This window comes from Sturnira hondurensis, unplaced genomic scaffold (assembly GCF_014824575.4).
Source record: "Sturnira hondurensis isolate 20B ecotype Veracruz unplaced genomic scaffold, ASM1482457v3 Scaffold0018399, whole genome shotgun sequence".
In the NCBI taxonomy this organism is placed as follows: Eukaryota; Metazoa; Chordata; class Mammalia; order Chiroptera; family Phyllostomidae; genus Sturnira; species Sturnira hondurensis.
In genome coordinates this window covers 879,085-903,140 of record NW_028091030.1, presented here as the reverse complement: position 1 = coordinate 903,140, position 24,056 = coordinate 879,085, and the positions used below count along the sequence as shown (strand labels likewise).

General features: G+C 46.2%; 1 protein-coding gene across 1 annotated transcript in view; it reads right to left on the bottom strand.

The window, feature by feature from the left end:
- EXT2 (exostosin glycosyltransferase 2) overlaps positions 1-24,056 on the bottom strand; it is a 127,532-nt gene that overhangs the window by 72,947 nt on the left and 30,529 nt on the right. The window contains exon 7 of the mRNA XM_037069085.1: positions 23,851-23,944. Coding sequence (XP_036924980.1) covers positions 23,851-23,944 — 94 coding nt within the window. The remainder of the gene's footprint in view (positions 1-23,850; positions 23,945-24,056) is intronic.

Sequence of the window (24,056 nt, the reverse complement as noted above, 5' to 3'; positions counted from 1 at the left end):
CACTGTGAACAAAGTGTTTAAACCTTTCCTCATTAAACAAATGCCACTGTAACTTCACAGAACAAGCAGATTTCAAAGTATAGAAACTATGAAGTTCCCATGAGGCTTTCAAACATAAAAGTAGTAAAGTTCCTAACGGGCAAGGATTAGGCCAACTCAAAACTATCATTAGCAAATAGTCACTTCAAATTGAAATCGCTACTTCAGTTTATACATCAATTAAATGTGCTGGATTTCTCCGATTTTCTTTTCCTTTTTAAAAGATTTTGTTTATTTATTTTTAGAGAAAGGGGAAAGGAGGGAGAAAGAGAGGGAGAGAAACACCAATGTGTGGTTGCTTCTTGGGCGCCCCGTATGCGGACCTGACTTGCAACCCAGGCATGTGCCCTGACTGGGAGTTGAACCGGTGACCCTCTGTTTCATAGGCTGGCACTCAATCAATCCACTGTGCCACACCAGCTAGGGCTAATTTCTCTGATTTTCAGTATCTCAAAGTCAACAGCAAAAACACACGTTTAAAGGAAGCCAGTGCAGTACAGCATAAAGAGCCATAGCTACGAGCACCTTGCATAATTTCAAGTTTGAAATGTGTACAAGAAAGATCATCACACCTATCCCGTGAAGCTGTGGTGATTAATGGGATGAGGTTTGTGGAGTTTCTTGCTCATAGAATGCTAGTGCAGAACAGACAATCGGAAAACGTCAGCTCTCTCCTCAAAACTTATGTCCACCTTGCTCCCCTTAGAGTCTTTGTCACTTACATCGAATACCTTCAACACGTTTGGTGGGGGGAAGGGGCATGGGTAGAGGTGGTAGAGGATATAAGGGAAATAAATGGTAATAGAAAAAATACAATAAAAAATAAACTATTAAAAATGTAATACCTTCAACACTCTCTGGGATGAGACTGGAGGAAGAGAGAGACAGGATGGTACCTCAATATTGCACTTCATCCATCTCAATTCTTATAGACAGTCAAAAATCCAACTGGTCAGACAATAGAGTTAGAAACAATAAAAATACATCAGATGGGAGTGTGACTGAACTTGATCATGACAAGTACAGCAACCAACAACATGTGCCTTGCAGCTTAATCTCTCAGCCTCTGTGGAAGAGGACAGCCCTTCCCCAGAAACCATGGGTGTGGGAACACATCTGGTTCTGCTCCCACTGGACTCCCAGCCTCCAGCACAGCGCCTAGCACGGAGGAGCCGTCAAACACTTGCTCAAAGGACATCCCCGAGGAACAACGCGGCCTTGCCTCGGAGGCACAAGGAGACACAGGCACCACCGGCAGCTCACAGCACTTTCCAAACCCTCTAAGTCCCCATTGATGAAGTTAATAAATGAAAGATGGGAGAAGTGGATTCGAGGGAGAAAGACCAAATTTCAAAGGGTGACAAGCTCCTCCAGGAGTGGTGGGATACACAAACCGGACCGTAGCTTTGGAGGAGGAGCGGTGGCTACATGAAAGCAGCCCAGGGAACCAGCCAAAGTGTCAGCAAATTCCCAGACCTGAGTGCGGGCTGGCAAAAACAAGCTGGAAGCTCCCAACACAAGGGGAGTCTACCTGCAAGCCGCTGGACGTTCTTGGGAAAGACTGGGGCAGAGAAGGAAACCAGAGGCCCCCTCAACAGCACACAGGTAAAAACCCTGCCCACTTCTTGGACGGTTTTTCTTCTTTTTAATCCAAAGCCAAAGCCTCAAGTTGTTGGGGGAGGGGCAGAAACTCCTCCCATCCCCCAGGGCCAATCCGGTCCAGACCCACTGCCTTGGGAGATGGGTGGAAAGGCAGCCAGCCCCCAGGAGGGGTAGTAGGGCAGTGTCTGCTCCTGAGCAAGCGGCAGGAAACGTGCCTTGCACTGGAGGAGCCAAAGTAGTCCACCACTGTGGGAGGGGCAGGACACCCTCCCACCTGACACTTGGACTGAGGTGCCCTGCACTGTGCGAGAAGCAGAAGCCACCTGTCCCTAGTGGGACAAGTGAGTGGTGGAGGACGAGCGAGAAAACTCACTCAGGTCGGGATCCTGCACTTACACAAAGTGGAGGTCAGCCACCACCAGGGCAGGCACAAGAAAGTCGCCACCCCAAGACCCCCACAGATAAAGAGCAGATACAGCTGCCACAGAGGGAGGAGGCAGACACTCTGAGAAAGCCCCACGTTCAAAGCCAGGCAAACGGGCCTGCCTGAGGCTGAGTCTGGGCCAGAAGGGAGAACCCCACAGTCCCCATCAAGAGCCAAGCAGCACATACAAGCAAAGAAGTCCACCTCTGAGGGGGAGGCCTCCCTGTGGCTCGGGCCAGTGAGGTGAGAGGTGGGCGCCTGAACTTGGAGAACAAGCTCAGTACCTGGGGCCCAGCCCTAAGAGAGCCAGACAGCAGCTGGCCGCTGGCAGCAGGCGAAATCCGTGTGTGCGGAAAGGAAGTCTGGCGGCAGGAAACCCAAACGCAGCCCAGTGGCTGATGGGACTGGGTCCACTGCCCACATTCATGGCCTGACTGAAGGGTTTGCCCATTGGGTTACCTTGGTCTCCTCAGTTTCTCTACACGGAATGTCCACCATTCAATCAAACTTTACTGGGAGCAAGGGTCCAGGGAGTGGCAGTGAAAAAAAAAACACCCAAGAGAAAACAATTCACTGTCATAAAGATGTCAAAAGAACCAGATCCATATGTGATCGAGATGTTAGAACTATCGGACAGAGACTTTAAAATAACTACTATTAATATGTTAAAGGATCTAGTGAAAAAGGTAAATAACTTACATGAACAGGTGGGTATTTTCAGTAGAAAGATGGTAACTACTAAAAATAGTTTTAAATGAAAATTCTGGAAATAAAAAATAATATCATGGAAAATTCTTTCGACACACTTATATATAGAGAGAACATATAGCAGAGCAAAAGAATCGGGAACTTGGAAATAAAAAAAAAAGAAATGATCCAGCCCTGACTGGTGGCTCGGCTGCTTGGGCATCATCCTGGAAAGCAAAGGGCCACCAGTTCGATTCCCAGTCAGGGCACATGCCTGGGTTGCAGGTTTGGTCCCTGGCAGGGATGCATTTGAGAGGCAACCGATTGATGTTTCTCTACCTCTCCCTCCCTCCCTTCTCCTCTCTCTAAAAATGAATTTTAAAAAGCAAGCAAGAAGTGATCCAAACCAAAACACAAAGAGAAAAAAAGAGTGTAAGAAAACAGAGCAGAGCGTCCAAGAGCTGCAGGGTGACATCGAATGTACCAGCACGCCTGTAACAATCCCAGAAGCGGGTGGGAGACAAGAGACAGATACATTTAAAGAAGTAATGGCTGAGAATTTTCTAAAATTAATGAGAAACAACAAAACACAGACTCAAGAAACACAGAGAAGCAAGACATATTAAAGAAAACATTCACCTTCTCCCTCAAAAAGTTTAGAGAAAACAGCTGTGCTATTAAAAATGCAAAAGTACCCTGCCTCGGAACAACCTAGGAAATCTAAGAGATGTGAGCTATAGGAAATTTTCTCTTAACACACTAACACTGACAGAACCATTTATTTCAGGCGAGGGGCTGGAAAATATTTCCACACCTCATGGATTAATTTTTCAAAGCTGTGTCTGAAGATGAATCTGAAACTTCCAAAGGGATTCCAAGGCTTCACCAACACGTGCGCGAAAGGCGCGTTCCATCCTTTCCTTTGTTTGCGTGACAAATGGAGCCTAGGAGCACCCCACCTTTCCGAAGTCTCACTACGCAGCGGCTTCGGCTTCTCGGGGCCCACCTGGCCATGTCTGGCCAACCTGCTGCAGAGGTGAGCACATAAGAGCAGGGAGCCCAATGTCCTTCACGAACGGCGTCGCCACCAGCTGGAGGTAGCAGAGACGGGCTCTGATAATCTCTACTGGACAAACTGAAAAAACCCAGTGGTGGGGCCAATTTATAACCCAAGCACCCTGATTTCTAGTTGAGAATTACTGCCTGACTGGTTTTGTTTATTCTTTTGCTTACTCCATTTTTATAAACATAAGAGTCAAATGACAACTGAAAATAAGGAAAAAGAATATCAACATAACCCTCAGAGGCGCGTCTCATACGCTGAAAGTTTTTTTACAACTGCACAGTGCCCAGGTTACCAGTTTTTCTGGTGGAGGAGGGGAAGTTCACAAACACCTCATACACCTTCAGTCCAGGATTCAATAAACAACAACACATAGAACTTACTTTCTTTAAAATAAAAAGAGGTTTCTAAAACAATGACAACAAAAAAAGGCTAATAAATACCTGGGATTTATAAGCACACCAGTTTTTCCTTAACATATTTATTTCGTTAATATAGTTCCATTTAAAATACCTCACTAATACATGAAGTATGAGTGTGCTTTCGTTCACTCCCTTATTCATGAAGCTACTTCGTTTACCCTCTCCACACGCAATCTCCACCTGAAAGCCTTTGATGCCTTGGAGGTGCCTTCCCATCATCTCGCACGGTTTTTCCAGCCCCATCATCTCAATTATTTGAACACAGCTCTTGAGGAACCCACATATATCGTGCCCACTGGAATTTTACACAAAGCCATGAACATTTATTCACATAACAGTAGCAGAGTTTATTTGACAATTCTTTGGTAAGTGTAAATATTTTTTAGATTTCTTTTCCATGCAAAGTTGTAATTGCTTTTTTTTTTTAGCTTTTTATTTTGAAGTCATTTCAGACTTAGAGAATTCTGTGCAATTTTAGAACAGAGAGCTCCCAAACACCCCTCACCCTAGAGCTCCCCCTGGTGTTAGCATCTTGTAAGTACCATGCACTAACTGTGCCACTGGAGCTTCCCGATGGTTAGCATCGTGAGTCGCCATGATATAGTGAGCCAAATAAAGAGGTTAACTACAGACCTTTTCTTTTCTTTTCAGATTTTCTCAGTTTTCTTCTTCAGCCTTTTTTCTGTCCCAGAAACTAATCCAGGACACTGCATTGCACTGACTGGTCCCATCTCCGTAGTCTCCTCCCGTCTGGGAGTTTCCTGGTCTTCCCTGGTCTTTCATCACCTTGACACTTTCAAGGAGCGCTGGTTAGGAACCTTGCGGACTGTCCCTCAACCTGGGTTGATCTGATGTTTTCTAATTATTAGAGGTTATGGGAATACTACAGAGGCGATGTGCCCTTCTCCCCACATCATGTCAGGGGGCTCCCTGATACCGACACGACTCATTACAGGTGAAGTGAACCTTGACCCCCCCGGTCTGCCAAGTTTCTCCATTACGAAGTTACTACTGTTCCCATTCCATGTTTTCCTCGTTAGAAGCAAGTCACTGTGCTCCATGTATATTCAAGGTGGACATAATTAAGCTCCACCTCCTGGAGGAAGGAGTACCCCAAAAATCAGCACACTATTTTTTGTGTATTTCGAAAGAAATAAAGACCATGAGATTGACTTCACTGAATACTAGAAATGTTTCAACCTAGTTTATGTCCATATTTGTGGCTGATAAAAATATTAAAACATTTTCTTTCCTCATTAATAATTTCACTAAAATTGAAAATCAGACACTTGCCTGAAATGTTAAGTTGAAGCCTGAAACCATATCTCACTCACTTAAAACAGGAAAGCATGTAGCCACTTTTTACTAAAGATCTCAGAGATGAAACATAGTGAGCCCGCAAATAATTCTGAAATTTCAACTGCTTCTAGAATCTTATGTACTCAGAATTACTCCATAAAGACTTAATATCCAATTTGATAATTTAGAAAACAATGAAAGAAACCTAAGAAAATCAGTAGAAGTAATTAATAACAAAAAGGAAGAAAAATTGAAAATAAATTGAAGGGCTTTCCATAGATTTGACTATTAAGAAGGCCCCTTGAGAATCGGCTGAAAACCTGTCAGAGAGAAAATAAAACATCTGTAAAGCAGCCAGCTACAAAAAAGTTTTAAATAAATGAAGTAGAAGCCCAAACACTTGCAGCCCAGCAAAACCCACAAGATCTCACACCTACACACACACACACACACACACACACACACACACACGGAAGAACTGGTGGCAGGGCGCTGCCCGTCACCCCGATTTCCCACAGTCCCGAGTATTCTCAATCTTCCTGATGGACGCCAGCTGACCCCGCAACACCCATGGCCTTCTTTTCTAATTCATATGACGATTTTAACACAGAAGTCAGGGTCTATTCTCTGCCCCCCTGAGATTTCATGGGGAGGGACTTACCCTCCCAGGTAAACTAAAAATTACTAGCACCCATTTCAGGGCAAGGATTCCAGAAAGTGGCCCATCAGTACTACATATTTGGGGGGATTTCCGTGGGTTCTCGCGGCCCCTCCTGAGGAAGGCTCAAGGGTCTTGGAAGCAGGAACAGGTTCGGGGGGGAGCGCACTTGCCTTTTCCAACAGCAGCAGCGAAGCAGGACTGGCCCCTAACCAGTGGGGCCTCTATTTTAAGCTCTGTTGCTACGAGGGAACAGCTGAGAACCATTTCAAATGCAGCCACTGCCCGGTGCAAGATCTAACGTTTCACACCTCAGTGAACATATTTTTGCTCCTCTCCTTGGATCTCACATAGAGCCCGGTGATTCCTGCTAGGAATTAATAGCTCCCAGGATTTAATCTCAATTTTATTTTTACCCCATCCCACATTCCCAAGCCTTCTAAAAATACACTAGAATTTAGAATCCACAGATTGGTTGTTGTTGTTTCATCTTGTTTAAAATAGTCTCTACACAGTTGGCACATAGGAAATGAAAAGAAAAAAAAACCACCTTAAATCAACAAACACAGTTATGAAACTGTGTCACACTAAATGGACTCTTTTTCTTCTCATCCTTCTCAGAACTTTGAGAACTTGTTCAAAATCTTGCCCCTTGGCCAACTGCAGAGTACTCACTCCTGTACGTTTTTTTCACTTTAATTTTATTTTTCAGAGAGAGAAGAGAGTGAGAAAGAGAGAGAACATCCATGTGAGAGAGAAACATTGATCAGTTGCCTCTGGCAAGCACCCCGACCAGGACCGAACCTGCAACCCAGGTGTGTGCCCTGCCTGGGAATCAAACCGGGGACCTTTTGCTTTGCAGGATGATGCCCAACCAGCTGAGTCACCCTGGGGGGCAGCATCACACCTTTACATCTAACTTTCTGCACTCCTAGCATTTTGTTAACCATCTCTTCCTTGCCCCGTTTTCCTGGCACTGCTATGAAGACGTTGTCACACAGTCTTCCAGGCCACGTCTTCCGGGGGTGCTCCCAAAGATTTCTGAAGAAATTTCAGGATCAGCAGCAGCCTTATCTCAAATGAGCAGTTGAATACACAACTTCCCTTTGAATAGCTTAATTTCTAGGAGTTCTAGATCTCATTCTTGCATCCAAAACTATGAGTCACTCAAAGGTTAGGAAAACAAGCAAACACCGGGACCAGTACCCAAATCCTATTCTGAAACAGTGCTGGCGGGAAGATTTCCAGAGGCCCATATATAAGCACATTTCACTCAGAAGCAAATGCTTCCTTCTGTTCATCTCCGGTTTCAGTATTTGTATTTACGGGAAGTGACTAACAAATTAACAGGCAGCTAGTTCTGCTTAGTTACCAGAGAAAATGGCTGCAGCATATATTCCTCAGTCATCACAAAATCGTGAGGGCAAGGTCTGAATGATGAAGCCCATGACGACACTTGCCAACGGCAAAACAGTGCTCGCTTAAGTTCACAAAGTTTTACATTAAACCTGGTGTTTTTTTCAAGGGTCAGTATGTATTTACAAGTTCACATGGCATCAGATTACATGGCTGATTCCTCTAAAGAGTTTAAAAGCCTAAGTTATCATCAGAAAGAGGATACAGAACATGGGACAAGGTGAGTCAGGAAAAGAATGAAGATTTCAAATCCTTTTCTTTTTCTAACTCATGCAAACAGGATTTAGAACGAGAGAAGTTTGCGTTCAGCAGAAAACAGAAAGCAAAGGCAAGGAGAAGCAGCCTATGAACCACCATAAACACAGGAATGTCCCAAAAGACTTATCTCAGTGTGAAAGGCCAAGGCTAGGCTTAGCCCGTGAGTGCTTAAGGCAGACAGGCTGGCTTGCTGTTGAAGGAGCGTGGTGGGATTAAACTCAGGTTTACTAATGGGTCAATAGGGAAACCTTTTGAAGCCATTGTTTACAGGTTTTATAAAATATAGTAGCTTCTGTGTCTCACTGTTCTAAAGAATGTGTGCTCTGGCTAGTGGCCAAGGCGAATCCAATCTAAAAAACAGACAAATGAAACAGGTAAGGCCCTGATCTATCTTGACCAAGAAGGTTTCTGTCATTAAGAACAAAAACAAAAGGAATTGTTCATTGGATTTCTTCTTCATTACAATCCACCACTAAGTTACCAATGAAGCTGACTGATCCCGCGGGCCAGGTGGACACGTATGAGCTGGGGCGTGTGGCTAGTCCAGACGATGTATTTATGTGAGTCGGCACACAGTAGGCATGTATGGCTACAGGAGAAGTCAATAACTTCTCTTTAGAAATAGAGACACATTGTTTCCAAAGACCTATTTCCTTTACCACCCCCCGTCCCTCCTGCTCCCGAAGCAACTGTCCAGAGTGATAGAGCAGAAGAATGAGGAGTCCCCTTTCTCACAGACAACAGGTCTTCTGCACGGTTAAATCTTTTCTGAATTCTCAAACATTTTTAAAGTCCTAAAGTTCTCAATCTAGTGCATAATCTTATACTTTTAACCTTCTCTTTCTGTGGTTAAAACATGAATTATGATAGTCCAAATTTCAATGAAAAAAAATCTTACCACTAAAATTCTTTCCACTGGAAGAGCAAAACAAAACAACATAAAAACTGAGCATCGATGGGTCTTAATAAACTCTTTTAATAATAGATGTGCTATCCTGTTGTGACTAGGAGCCATGACACAAGTCCCACCTCACTGAACGGCATCCCGGGCAGTCACCTGGCAAATTCCAAGCTAGCTGGGCAGGCCGACCCTCAGTGTTGAGATGTGCAGTGGAGTGAGGTGGTGCTCACAGCATTACACACACCCCCCACCTCTGGGGCTTACATCATCACTACTGCTCACACCTGGGAAGGAGTGGCGACTGGGGAAAAACACCTCGGAAGCAAATTCCACGGTAAAGAGCAAGACCCCTTGTATCTCAATTGAGCCACTAAATGCCACCTGTTGACTCTGGTCCTTGTACCTTACACAGACATTGGTGTGGGCTGAATTGTGCCCCCTCAAAACTGACACGTTGAAGCCTCAGCCCCTAGTTCTCCAGAATGGGACTGTATTTGAAGATAGGGCCTTTAAAGAGCTGATTACCATATTTTGCCTTGTATAATGTGCACTTTTTGCCAAAATGTTTGAGGGGAAAATAAGGATACTCATTATACATGGGTAGTACTAACTCCGTATCTATACAAATGTTTTAAGCTCTTTTATGTATGTGTATGTGTTAAAAGTGTAATTCTAGAAAGCAATAACAATATCCATATGCAAAATAATGCTCTGGTATATGATCATCGGTTTTGTTTCTAAATATAAATGAAAAATTGAATTAAAAAATTAAAATGAAAGATTTTCTTCAGGAAAGTTTGGGCCAAAAACATGGGTGCACATTATACACAACGAAATACAGTAAATTAAAATGAAGTCGTTAGTGGGCCCTAACCCAGTCGGACTGGTGTCCTTATAAAAGGAGAGAACCTGGACTCCCAGAGAAGCACCGGGGTGGGGTGCTCACGCGCAGAGGGATGGCACGGAAAGAGGAAGCAACAGGGCGGCCATCTGCAAGCCAAGGAGAGAGGGCTCAGCAGCCGCCAATCCTGCTGATATTTTGACATCGGACCTCCAGTCTCTAGAACTGTAAGAAAATAAATTTCTGTTGTTTCAGTCACCCAGTCTACGAGCTGTTGTGATAGCAGCCCCAGCAAACAAACATGACATTAGCAGACATCACATACCTCCCCCTTCAAGAATGCTGGCTGCTTGAGAACAAGGACCAGAGTTTGTACAGTTCTGAATGGTGTGCAGGGTCTTACCAAATGTGGGCACTTAGTAAATATTTTAGATAATTATACTAGTTCAGAAGGTGATCTAAACAAAAACAGACCTTTATAAATAAACTTCATTCTTTTTAATCGCATGCAACAAATTCTTCCCAATTTCAAATTGGCCACTTGAGCTTTGTAACCTCAGGCCATCTCTGAACCTCTAACTTCCGCTCTCCTGCTTTATAAAAATGAGAATAACAACTGTCTCATCAGGTTTTTAAGAGGAAGCTCCTGATACGGTACCGGACACAGGAGAAATGTTAACTCTCCCCTTCCTTTCGCCAACTGGAAAACGCAAGCTCGTGACCGCACTCACGACCGCAGAACAAGGCCGTGGTAGCACTGGACCCAGCTCTTCTAACACCTCCTCGGTATCCCGCTAAAAACTTAACCTTTGCTCCAAGGCAGAAAAAGACTCTGCCAGAGTGTCCTTCTGGCAAAAGGTTTTTTGGTAATATTCTATTTGGATTCTAGAAAAGCAGGGCACCTCAAAGGAGGCCATTTGCTCCTTTTCTACGCTAAAGGTATTGTGAGTGGAAGAGGCAGGAGCTATCAATAGTCATAGGAGGAGAAGTTTGATTTCCTGCCAAAGAAGCTAGATTGAAGTCATCTAACATCCGTGCGCCCCGGGATTTGCCTCTCAGTATCGCAGCTCTCACTCCGCTCCTCGGGCAGGAGGCCAAGCAAGCGTGGGAGGGCGATCCGTGACATTTCTATGTCTTCTTGCAAGATGCGCTTTTTCCAGAAGGCAGTGAAAAGTACAGCAGGGCTCCCTTACAAGTAGGGCTCGTCTGATCTGGGAGCACTGGGTTCGAACAGGGAAGCCCCGTTATATTGTTACCATGTCACCTTTACAATTAGATGCCCAGACACCAAGATGACTGTGATTGTCATGGTTTAGTCCTATTTAAAAGAAAAATTCTTTCAAAATAGATGTTACTTGGGGCTCGTCAGAATAAAAACGGGTAAAGGAGCTTGAAGGTAGGGGAGAGCTCTGGGAATACTTGCAGGGAATGCTCCGATGTTATGATCTCCCGTCCTGGGGGAAACAAGAAGGAATCGAGGAGAAAAAAGGGGTAGCCTGAGTCATGCTCCTTGACATATGACAGACAGCTCCTGAAATAGAAAGCCACAGGTTTCCAGTCTCAGGGGTATCACCTTCAAATATGTCAGTGTTCTAAGGATGGATCAGTTTTCCCAACTGCTGACATCCTGCTGGGAGGAGAGATCCCAGGCCAAACAGGGGTCTCTGACTGGGAGCCTTTGAGGTGGCAGGAGCCATGAGGAGTTCAAAGGCAAGGCTGGCCAGTGACTTGCACCTCCAAGAACCAGAGGGGTGAAAGGTTACTAAAGCAGGAGCCACTGACCAATAAAACTGTGTTTGGTCAAACCTTCTCAGCAAAGAGACTAAAGACTGATGTCTACTGTGTCCAGCGTTCTGAGTTACCCCCCGCCTCTGAGTCCCACTGTTCCCTGGGTCAGAGTAGGGAGCTTCTTTGGTGATGAGCGGCTGACCAGCTCTGTCTCCTGACTGGTTCCACGAAAGAGCTGAAAGGCGGGCTGGAAACCTTTAATCAAGGTCTGTTATCAAAAACAAATAAATAAGAGCCCAACCTGGGTCAGCTTGTTGCAAAGGAGTCTGCCTGGGACGATTTCCCATGTTTGCCATGCTGAAGCCGGGAGAAAGCCAGCCTCAGTTTGTCTGGTTAGAGGAGCCAAACCTGAACCGAGCCTCACTGACCAGGCACACTCGAAAGGCCTGCCCCTGTCACTAAGGTACACACATAAGCATGACATGATGAGGGACTAAGGAGACAGAATGTGAAGGCTCACTCCATCCCCAAAGCCGTCATCATGTCACGCCACATTAGGGTGACGTTCTCTCCTCTCCTGCTTCCCACGTAAGTAACAATTCCCGAGAAAGCTAAGGAGATCTTCTATGGCAGATTTTTTATTTGGGGCTGTGGATACCAACTCAGCAGCCAGGTCACAGAGCCCTTTCCACCGGCCCCGCAGACTCCCAGAAAAAGAAACCGGGAACGGCGAGGGTGCAGTGCGGCTGACCACTGTCCCCCTGACCAGAGGCACAGGCGTCCTCGACGAGCTGCGTGTACTGGAAAGCCCCCTCTTCTGACTGTTACTAACACGCGCTCTCTTGTTGATTCTAAGCAGGAACCCTGAGGTGTGTTCCCCTAATTGGGACTTTGAACAGATGGAGAGGCCTGAAAGAGCCATGTGGGCTACCACAGTGGTCCTCAATTTCTCCCCGCCCCCAGGACGACACACCCCCGGGTAAGAGCGCCTCAGATTCATCATGGTGGGAACTCTAAAGAGAGACCCGTGTCCCCGTCCCCCAGCCCAGGAAGCATGTAAGAATCTGGCTGGCAGTAAGAGAGATGCGTGAAGTTTGAAAATCCCCACCAGGAATGCCGATCCCTCCCTCCTCGCACAGTTAACAACTGCTCTGGCTGCTGAGTGGACAGTTGGACTCTTCCTCTTCTAGAGCTTCCAGTCTCCAAGTTATACCAAAAAGCTTTCCGAAACGTACGTTTGCTGTCGTGCCATACGTGAAGCCAGCTGCAGCTTGCTGGGCAGAGTGTGGGGGACAGGGATCTGTGGCCGAGGGGGTAGAGCCAGGCCCACATTTCCTCCGCCCGCGCTGCGCTGCAACCCTGGAGTGTGTTATTCTGGGCCTTCGGTCTGACCCAGACTCCCCTGGGTCTCCTCATCAAATGCCAAAACGCATCGCTGCGAGACCTCGCTAAAATACAGGCGACACACACAGATCGCCGAGACCTGGTCAAATTAATCTGAAAGTTAAGACACCTCAGTACACAGACGGGCTTCAAATACCTGACAGGAAAACACCTGCGCCTTTTAATCGAAAGTATCGGAATCTGAAAGGTAACAAGTAAACAGCTCCCCTATTAAATTCCTTAATAAAATGGGAAGTCCCTATTTAAACACAACCTTTAAGTTACAAGGGCAGGGGTAACTGCACCCTCAGAAGCGGTTTCCATGAAGCTACTTCTGCACCAGTCCTGGCATGTTCAGTGTTAAAGGTCCTCAAGTGAAGGTAAGAGAATACACAATTGCTGGCTTACGTCCTCAGAACAGTCGCACGAAACTGTAAGACTGTGTTATTATAAAGCTGAAAATTACGCCATGACAAAAACTCCAAATTCTCTCAATCTCTGCAATGCTGAGGGATATGTATTACAGATAATAATCTATATTAACCTTTGTAAACACAGGCAAAACTCTGATGGATTAGTTTAATCCTTAATGAAGACTTGAGAACAATGAATTCTTTAACAAACATATCAACCCTTCATGATTTACTAGTTATTATTTTGTAAACAAACCTATTTTTCTGAGTAGGTACGGAATGAACTCACAAAGCCTGCAATGAGTATTTCTCAGAAATGCTTCACCAATCATCCTATCCCATGGGAAAACAGCCCCAAAGAGGCAGGCAATTCTTACACAGGCTGCAAATTAATATTTAACATTTTATTACTGAGGCCATTTTTTGAAGCAATGGCCCGGCCTGGGGACTCATTGCAGGGGACTGAGCTGCGGCTGACTACGGAGACCGCTTGCTCTCCAACCTCCCCAGCGCCCAAAGGGGGACCAGGGCCGCCCCACCTGCTGGCCCTCCTGAAGAGCTGGTCATCCTGTACTTACTGAGAACTTCCAAGATGTTTGTGAAACGTTTTAACACTTTGTTAAAATTATGCCATAAGCAACAGCGCCCAGTTCACAGAACTTCTTAACTAATTATAGGATATCAATTTACTCCCCAGAAATGTATAAAAAAGTAGTTCCATCGCTTTGGAGTCTGGGGCATTTCGTTTTGTTTTATTGCTCATTTGGTTTTTAGTTGTAATTACCTTCCCCACAGGAGCTACAGGAGCAATAAAACAAACCAGTGTTTTTTATTGTTTGCACAGTGAAAATCATCAATCCTAGATCAATGGCTCTATAATTTCACTAACTTACTACAAAAATTCCTTGCTTTTTGCCTCAAACTCAAGTTAAATGGCTATTTAAATTGAACACCCTTGCAAAACTGCTCATGTCCAAAACTATTAGAAAAAGGAAAAATAATGGGTTTGTGCCAAAAGGGTAGAGAGCAGTTAAAAATATATATGTGCTGGATTTTGCTTATCTCTACTACTCTCTTCCTAAAAGCTTTAGTTAGGAGAAAAAGGGCAGGCGGCCCCGAAGTCCATGGTGAAGGCGCGCCCCACCCGCCCAGCCCCTTGGAAGTCTGGGCTGGAAAGCTGGGGCGGGGGGAGGGGGCTGGGGGCAAGGATGCTCTCTTTGAAATGCCTGGAAAAACAGTCTGGTCAGGAGGTGCCAGAGATCTTGAAGCTCCCATCAAGCTGCTGGCCTAGATCCAGGTAATGGCTTTTCCTTCCCCGCGGCTGTCTACTGCGAGAGCTTTCCAGCAAAGAGAGAAAGGAAAAGCAGTAGGGAGAGGGGCGAGCAGCATCCAGTCCCCTTCTCTGTCACTGAGGGGCAGAACGGGCCGAGCACCCAGGCTGATTTCCACAGGGGCCTGGTGTTTCCCTGGAGCACTCTGGGAGGATTACTGGGGGCTCGCAATCTGGCCTGAAAGGGGCAGGGGGCAGACTGATGAAAGTCCCTTTAAAGCCGATAACGGTGCTCCTGTGGACAGAGAGACAGCAAGCTGCAGCTGGCAAAGACATGCGAGCAGAGGTCTAGCCAGTCAGACGGCCTTTAGGAAACAAAATACGTTGTAAACCGGGCTCCCCTAACTCTTCAGGGCTGCCCGACTCACTTGCTGAAGCTTGAAAACACAAACTGTCAACAGAATGGCATTTCTAATCAGGGGATAAAAATAAAAGCCCTTGCAAAATCCCCCCTCACCTAACCCTTAGTGCCCTGCCCCTACCAACCAAGAGAATTTTACCCCCACGATGGCGAGGTTCCAGACCTGCAAAGGTTAATTAATCTTGCTGGTCTTTTACCTCCAATCACAGCTGCACCAGCCAACCCCTCTGCCTGGCATTTTTCTTCAATTTTAATACTAGAAGTTTCACACGCCTGCCTGAGCTCCTGGACGAGGCAGAAAGGCCCATATAGCTGTCAGCAGACTGATAAGAACCTTAAAATTACTCCACAGGGCCCCTTTAGAAAGGAGAGCCAAGGAGCCCATAAAGAAAGAGGGCAGGGGCCACGGAAACCAGCCACTCACACTGTTTTAACGTGGCATTAAAATGAGCTGCAGATTTATGGCAGGGTTTTAGCCCCTGGCCCAAATCATCTGGGATGAAGCGCTTGTCTCTGCTCTCCAGCGAGATTTCAAATATGGGACAGAGCTGGCCAGAGAGGAGCGGGGGAAGGGAGGTAGCAGGAAGAGGGGAGGAAAAGGGAAGAAGCAGAGAGCGCCAGGCGAGTCACATACAAGAGCTCGTTCTCCATTCAGTAGGACAGACCACCAGCTAGTTCTAAAAAGTAATCTGACGGGTCCTCTTAAACTCACATAAAAATTTCCTTAATTTTTAGTTCATACCCAATAAACTCTGATTCTTCAACTGTTCACCACCCAAATGTCAATTCTGGCTTTAACTTTTCTCTGTAAGTTTCTTCTTTTTAAGTTTTTTAATGCAAAAACTGAGTAAAATCATGGTTTGGCAGGGAACACACTTGAAGAGGGAAAAAAGACAATAAAACTTTTTTTTCTCACTGGAAAGGGGAAAGAGTGATAGCACTTTATCTAATTGTGCCAATGAATTTAAGGCCAGCTAGAAAACCACAGATTTTAATAAGTCATTCTGATCCTCACAGAAAAACAGAGAGGTGAACCTCTTTCCATGTCAAGATGTAGAAAGTACACCAGAAGCCACAGGAATAAATTTTGTTTTCAGTTTCCAGAAGCAAATGCATAACCCATCCATGTTGGTAACTCACTGCGGTTCCTGAAGACCAAGCCCCATACCAGGAGGCTCCTTCCAGGATCCAAACACAGACCCAGGCGGAGCTCTCCCGAATCAGAGCCAGCGGCAAGCACACAGACCGGGATCTCCATGCTATAAGTCAACGATTTCACTGAACCACACAACTGCTCCCTGCTATCATTAGTCCCAGGTCTGAGTTAAGAAGAACTGAAGCTTGGAAAAGTCAGGTAACTTGCCCAAAGTCACAAAGTTGGTGGACAGACAGCAAAGCTGAGGATATGAACTCAGGCTTCTGCAACTCAGAAGTTCATCGTGTGCTTTCCACCACCAACATTTTTCAATTTTTTGGACTAGGACCCACTCTAGGAAACACACAAACACATTGTACACTGCCACTCACCGCACATACACGTATATAGCCAAAACAAGGTTGTCAGGAAATATTTACCCTTACTATGCAACACGATGGTATTTTCCTTTCTAGTTATCTTTCATTTTTAAAAAATAAAATGCTAGTCACAAACCACTGATTTAACCTCATGAGCAGCTACCAAACCATGGCCCTCAGTTTGGAAAATACCATAGTGACAATGCAGGGGAAAAAAGAAGCCATGGCCTGGGAGGCGGGAAACCTGGGTGCCAGCTGGGCTCGGCTCGGGCCCTGGCAACTCAAGATCGCTCTGACTCTGGGGCTTACTTGTGACTTGTCAAATAGGGGGAAAGCGTTGAATATTTTCTCAGATTCCTTCCAGCTCTTTGATTTTTTTCTAAATCTCCTTAATTGATACTGCTTTCCCCTTTCATCACACATCTTTTCATTACTCTTCACTCACATCTACTATCCTTTCCTTTTGATTCTCTACAGAGTTCTCCGCTGCCGTTCAGTCCCCCACCCCATCTGCGGCATCTTACCTACCGAGCCCTTGAGCCCTTCTCAGGGAAGTCGCCTTCCTGAGGTGGGCGTGCCCACCGAGCATCACTCTCTCTTCTGAGACTACCCAGACCTGAAGACTCCGTTCACCTCCTGATGCCTTGCTGACACCCCACACCCACGCCACAACTCACTGCGCAGCACTTCTGACCTTTTCATTTGAATATCACTGAACATACTGTCTCCCGCACTCTTGAGGGATTTCTTATAAGACGGGATCCCCTCTTCTAAAACTCCCTCACTATGTCTGTACAAGCAGGAGCAAAGCAGGTTCCTAATATACAGTTGGTTGGTTTGCATTACGAAATTAAGGACTCTAACTTCCTTAAATTTGGAGACTATTTCCGCGGGCACACTAGGAAAAGCCACGAAAATGATTAAAAGTGGTGTCACAGTGAGAGAGGTGAGCGTTTGCAGAAGAGGCTCCACATACTGCTCACTCACGTTTGCCCACGGACAGGGTGCCACGGCTGCCGAGGAAAGCAGCCCCGTGGCCCCTCCATCTGCACTGCGAGAACTTAAGCCTCAGAAGCTATACGAAGTAACTGCAAATCAGCCCCAACCTTAAAGACAAGAAAATTTATTTACAGGCCCCAGAGCACTGTAAATTTAAGACAGTTCTATTAAAGTGCTTTTCTTGGCTTCCCATCAGGTACTTGGCAAGTCTTTTTCCAATAGGTTCTTAACACTAAAGTTGGGGGAAAAAGTTAAAACACATAAAAAAGCCCTTCCTTAAGAGTTCCAGTTAAGTAAGACCTTTTTTTATCCTGCTTTAAACAACATCCAATACATTGGCCAATCCCCTTCACAATATGGATTTATACATTCAGGAAAACTCAGAGTCTACAGTGCTTTTAAAAAATATTATGAAATTCTAAATATCCCATAAAGTGATGACACACATCCCCAAGGCCCCCCCACCGGCCAAGGAGCCGGGCTGTGGGTCAGAACCAGGGTTGCCTGTTTCACAGAAAGAACTCCAGGGAGCGGGTCGATGTGTTTTATTTAAGGGTGAGCAACCCAATACCTTTGTTTAGGGGAAGTATGAAAGCACAAGATTGGGAAACACAGCCTGGAGTGGCAGGTTGGGACTGGAGTGTCGGGGAGGAAAGGAGGCAGCAATCTTAGGCGTTTTTTAAAGCCTTGAGAGTTCAGCTTATGTATATAAAAAATTTTCAATTTCACAGTCGGGGGGAAAAGAATGATGGGCATTACAATATTGACTCTGGAAATTAGAATTGAAATCTCTTCCGCAGTCTTTATATTTCCAGGGATGTGTCCAATCTAAATGTCTCAAGTAATCACTTTTTAAAGACTATCTAACAAGCAGTTCGCCCATATTATTGGGGAGTTCATTCGGATTTTTAGCCTCAGTCCACTCCACACAGTGATTTGAATAATGTTGCAGGGAACAAAGTAGATCATGCTCCCCGTCTGTCCCTCACATACTGCGGGTCTTGGAGGATTACCCCGTGTCTCTTCACCCTCAGTTCCTTCACGTTAAAACTGTACCTTACTCTCCCAACCGCCTACCTCTCCACTCTGTTTAAAGAGTCTGCTTTGTAAACTGGCATGTGCTTGGCATGGGGAATGTGAATGGACCCCAGCACAGGGAACCTGCAGAGAATGCATCCGTCTGGGCTGCTGAGGTTTCTAGGCATCTGAGGATTTACACCTTTTAAGTGAATCACAAAAACACTTTTTAAAGATAAGAACAAACATTTTAGATAGGAAAATTTATAAAATATATGAGCCAATATTAAATATATATATATATATATATATATATATATACGCACACACTAACAATTTAAACCTTTGCCTAAAGATTCAAAGGCCTTACAAGGAATAGCCATTTCTGTATTTCCTCCACTTTAAGAAACTATTGATATAGGCAGTGTTCTGAGGGTAAGACCCATTTGGGCCAGAAATCCAAAATATGAAAAACAAGAGGATGCCCCTCTCTGAGTCAAGGGTCTCTGCCATCTTACCGGGACACAGCCAGCACACAGCGGGCGGGATGGCGAAGCCTGCAAAGCTGTCTGCTTTGCAGCCAGTGTGCTGAGAGATCTGTTTTTAAAATAACTTCTCTACCTTCCCAATGCATGCCAGACTGGCAGATGGGTCACCTCAGAGACCCTTCAAATCGGTGACTTCCAAACTACTCTGGTTATGGAGACTGGAGAATTCAAAGCGTTGCAAGTGTGTATGGATAACTGTGTATAGAAAAGGAGGGCCTCGTGTCGGGGACTCTCCTGGGAGTGAGGTGCGGGAGCGCCGGCGCACACGCAGGTTCCCCGCGCCGCAGTCTGTGCGGCCCCTGCCCACCCCACCACAGCAAGGCCCAACTACCGTCTGGTGGGTGACAGTGCCACACGCCTGGGGCTTTACTTCCTTAAATAGAAGCATTTTGCCTTTCCCCTAATCAGCCCATTGTATCTCCAAGTGCACCTCTACAGCCCAAATATTTGGTATGCTTGGTAGGGAACTAGGAAGGCAAACTGAGATAAGTCAGTGCAAGAGACTGAAGGGGAACTGCTATTTTAACTCACCCAAGCATTAAAGGTGAGAAAGAAAAGAAGATGCTGGATGTTTCTGCCACCTCAAAGGCTCCCGGTGGATTGAGTACAAAGAGGAGTTCAAAGGCAAGGCAGGCTCCTGACTTCCACCTCCTAGTGTGGCTGAGGTTAGAGGTCACTGCTGGTGGAGCCACTGACCAATAAAACAATGTTTGGAAACTCCACTCAATAGATAAACTGGGGATCCATTTACACCTTCCTCCCTATCCACACAAACATTTCTAGCTACACGGTCTAGCGTCTACCCAGCCTTCCAAGATCCTAGACTGCTTTCCTTTCCATTGTGATAAGGGAGCCGGGGATACAAATGTTCTACGTGACCAAACAAAAATACTCGGTTGCCTTCAGTTGTGAGGACGATGGAGAATCCCATCGACTCTCCCAAGGAGGCCTCCCACGAACACTACCTCCCCAGTAAATCAATCGCTGTCCCACACCTTCTTCCTTCCACTTTGGACCCCTAACATACTTTGAAAAATCTGCACCATCTTCTCAACTTTCTTTGTACTTAGACCCATATGTCCACAAGATGACTGCTAGGCTTTGTGAGTGAGGATCTCGGATTTCTTATTGTCTCCCGTCATCCTCCCTTGAGGGAGAAATGCTTAATTAGGGCCTCACTAAATTAATCAACTAGTTCATTTAGCTCAGAGGACACTAAAAGGCCGACTGATAGTGTTCTATTATCCTCTACTAATTGAAGGGACTGGCTTTTAAGTTACCCGCAGACAAACAAAACCCTAAGCCACCCGCAGCCCAGCCAGCCCGTAGCCCGCAGTCCACTCCTGCTGACCAGCAGCCCGGCGAGCGCCACGTACACCGGCCAGCCCTTCTCACTGTTGCCCTGCAGGTGTGCACGACGGAGCCACAGGTTGTACTTTTTCTCAAAAATCCTAGCTTAACTACACTCTTACTTACTTCAGGCTTTAGCCCTGTAGTTAACACTATGGCTGCTGTGCTGTCACATCTAAGGTCAAAAGGACACTGTCACTTCTTGTTAGGTGAATGTGTGCCTGCCTTGGAGCACCCTAATTCCGAGTCACAGTAAGGGCTCTGACCACTGTATACATCAGTCAGACTGCAGCCTTTCTGACCCTGAACTCTAAGCTGCAAAATGTTGCTGCAACACCTTCATTATCAAATCCTACCCCAGATTTTGGTGGGGGGGGCAACTTGGAAACTTTCGCTCCATTCCCTCTAGCAAAAGCAAAATCCTGTGCTAAGCACTCTTCCTTCTGCATCTGCAAGAATTAGTCTCTAGAGGGCATGGCCACAGGACAACGTCACAGTGAAACACCAGCGCAGCTCCCGGCATTGAGGATTTCAGATTTCTTGGACACACTGAAACAGTCAGCAGGAACAGGAGTCACTTAAAAGTGGATGGAGACCTCTGCTGGCTACAACTGTCCAGGCAGCGCCTTAAGCTGGTTCTTAGTTGCTCAGCAGGAAAGTCCCTCTGTCCCTCAGTCTCGGGTCTCTCTGACATGCCAACCAGGGGCTCTAGGGTGCCAGCTACTGATGCAGCGGGTGTTTCCCTAAAAGTTTATGCCTGTCTTACAAAAAGGTTAAAATTTGACCTCCCCAAAGAGAATTCACTAAGGTATGAAAACTTTCTGGAACGAGGCGTATGCTCTTTTTTCAGTTACTCCTGCCAAGGTCAGGTTAAACTGACGCACAGTAAGCAGAGGGCAAAATGTCCACCGTAACCTGGAAAAGGCCCTACAGAACAAAGGACTCTCCCTAATCTTAGAGAGATGAGACCTTAACTATCGATAGAACGATGGTTCTCAATCACAGCAGTTGTGTCCCGCAGGGGACATTCGGCGATGACCAGAGACATTGCTCGTGTCAAAACTCAGGATGAGAGTGCGCATTGGCAGCTAGTAGCTGGGCCTGGTCACCCTTCAGGCCTGTCTTGGAATCACTTCAACCAGACACTCTCACCTATGGTTGAGATCAGTCCAGTCTAGAAACCTGGGGTTGGGAGAAGAAAAGAGGTCATTTTTGGAACGGAGAACACCCGGAGAAAGGGAAGCAAGCTAAATGAAGCACGGCAGGGGAATGAATGCCCGAGAAGGTCTGCGTGTCGCATAGAGAAAAGGGGCATCGGGAGGCAGAAGAGGATTCAGACAGAGAGGCAGGAGGTGCCACGACCCGCCTCCTTTGCAGACTGGCACAATACAGGGTGTTCACCACCAGAGGGGGTAACTGGCCCTAACGACCGGAGGCATTCAGGAAAAGAGATGACCTTCATTATCAGCGTTGTCGAGGACAGTAATGTTCTCTCTAAGAACAAGAGTTTCAGGGTTTCCAAACAGCTGAATGAGAAATGAGAAATGACCTGGCCACCCTTCATTTCATAAACAAGGACACAAAAGCCCAGGGAATCTTGGTGACTTGTCATGGTCACACAATCCATAGGGACAGAGCCAGGGCACAAACCCAAGTCTTTTGACTCCAAGTATGTTTCTTTGAACCCAAATAACCTGAAAGTATACAGTTTAAATGGTGTTTATTCACTCCTTCTCAACCGCTCCACGATGCTGAGTCACCTCTAAAAATGACCAGCCAAGCTTGCCTCAGACCTGTGATTCCCAGGCCATGCTCCTACGGAACAATGACATTCTGTAAGTTACCCCAGGCCAAATTCTGCTCCAAAAACCAAATGATTCTCTCCCTACATGAAGGTGGGGGTTTTCTCAGCTTCTTTTTTTAGACAAGTGTCTAATAACAGAGTGTATCTGATTTAGCAGACAATTCTTTATTTAGTTATATTTGTAAATCAGGAAGCCATAAAAACACAAGGAGCACAAATATCAGGACTCTTTATACAGCAGCTCCTTCTGCACACGTTGTAAGAGCCACGGGTTAAGATAAAGATTCGAGAGATCTCTAGACTGATTTTCTGATCCCCTAAAATTCAGACGAGGTCATGAGTTAAATGACAACTGGGGAGCCCAGAAACTGAAAATGAACACGAGTATGCCACGAAAAAACTACGGGGAGGCTGAAATCAATCTACGGTTTGTTTTCAAAGCAGAATGCCCAACTGTTTTACAGATTTGAGGTCCGGGGAAGGCAAATCCTTGGCCTTCAGAGTCAGCAGCAGGCCGAGCCAGCACTCAATACAGGCTGAGATAGGAACCTGAGGCTTCACTGTTGTGGATGCAACCCTCTCTTTGGTTTAAGAAGCTCAGTCAGAATAAAGAGGGTGGCCTGAACCCACCCACTAACTTCCACTCTTTTCTAAAACCCAAATGACAGTCAAGGGAATTTTTAAAAATTCAGGCATGATCGCTCTAAGGTAAAGAGAATGGCAGACAAGGTAACAGCAACAAAATTTGAGAGCTGAAAAGCAGAAGCGGTAGCTGCCTCTTCAGGCCCCTGAGCGCTGTGTCCTGGAGCGCTGAAAACCCAGGTTCTCCTGCAGAACCCCACGTGGGGGAGAGGCGGGGCTAAAGGCAGGAGGATGAAGTGAACATATTTAAGAAGCTGTCAGAAGCCCAGCTCCCCTCCCCAGTCCACACAGCCAGGGGACAGCCCTGCCCTCAGCAGGAGGAAGGCTTGAGACCGTTCTACGGACCAGGTTACACCGGGCTCTCTGCCTGCAGGTGGGGCTGCCAGGCAAAAACAGGGGGCGTGGCCCAGCTCCACACTCGATGCTGAGAACCCCTCAAACCTTTCCCCCTGCCCGTCTCCTACATGGATGATTCTGACTGAAATAGAAACTTTTGAAATCCATTTAAAGAAATAAGCACAGTACTAATATCAGGGTAATCTTTTTAATTTTTTAAAACTTCCTTGACATTTAAGCCCAACTAAATTTTTTTGCAGGAGAAAGGGAAGCAGGCCTAAATGGGACACCTGATGGAGTGCTTCTGACAGCAGAGAGCAGTCCCGGGAAGGGGCACCAGAAGGCAGAAGTGAGATTCAGGGAGGCAGGCCCGATCATCCAAGTGTCGGAGGGGAAAGAAACCGGGAACCTGGGCCAGCTCAGACGACAACATTCTCGGGGTTTGCGGGAACTCAGAAGGATGGCCCAGAAATGCTCCAGCCTCTATGACTGTCCTAGTCACTACCACCAACACCTGCTGTGAAACAACCTTCCAAGTGGCTCGGCTTTGCATCCAGAACACGGCTACGATGTGACCCCAAAGTCACAGCAGGCTTCCCTCAGGAAGTGTTTGTAAATCTGACAGTTATTATAACAAACCTTATGTGACCAGCTCACCTAAACTGTTTCCCTCTTTCCGGTCTGGTTGGGTGACGTAGTGGAGGAGACAGACTCCACCCCCGCAATCAGCTGCTGCTGCTCTGTACCCAAGCGGTCAAGGGCACCCCTTCACATCGCCCCGTCACCTCCCCAGCAGAGCCGCTGGGCCTCTTACCTGTCTCTGCATTTCTTCGATCTGTCTTTGGGGGATGCTCTGCAAAATGCCATATACATCTGACATCTTTTCTTCTGGAACAACCACGGATGCTCTGGAGACAACAGCAAGACAATTAATGTTGGTACAGCCCATCTCACGGAGCACCTCCATACACATCACCTTGTTTAATTCTTACAAGCAGAAACAAACAACCTCCTTCACAC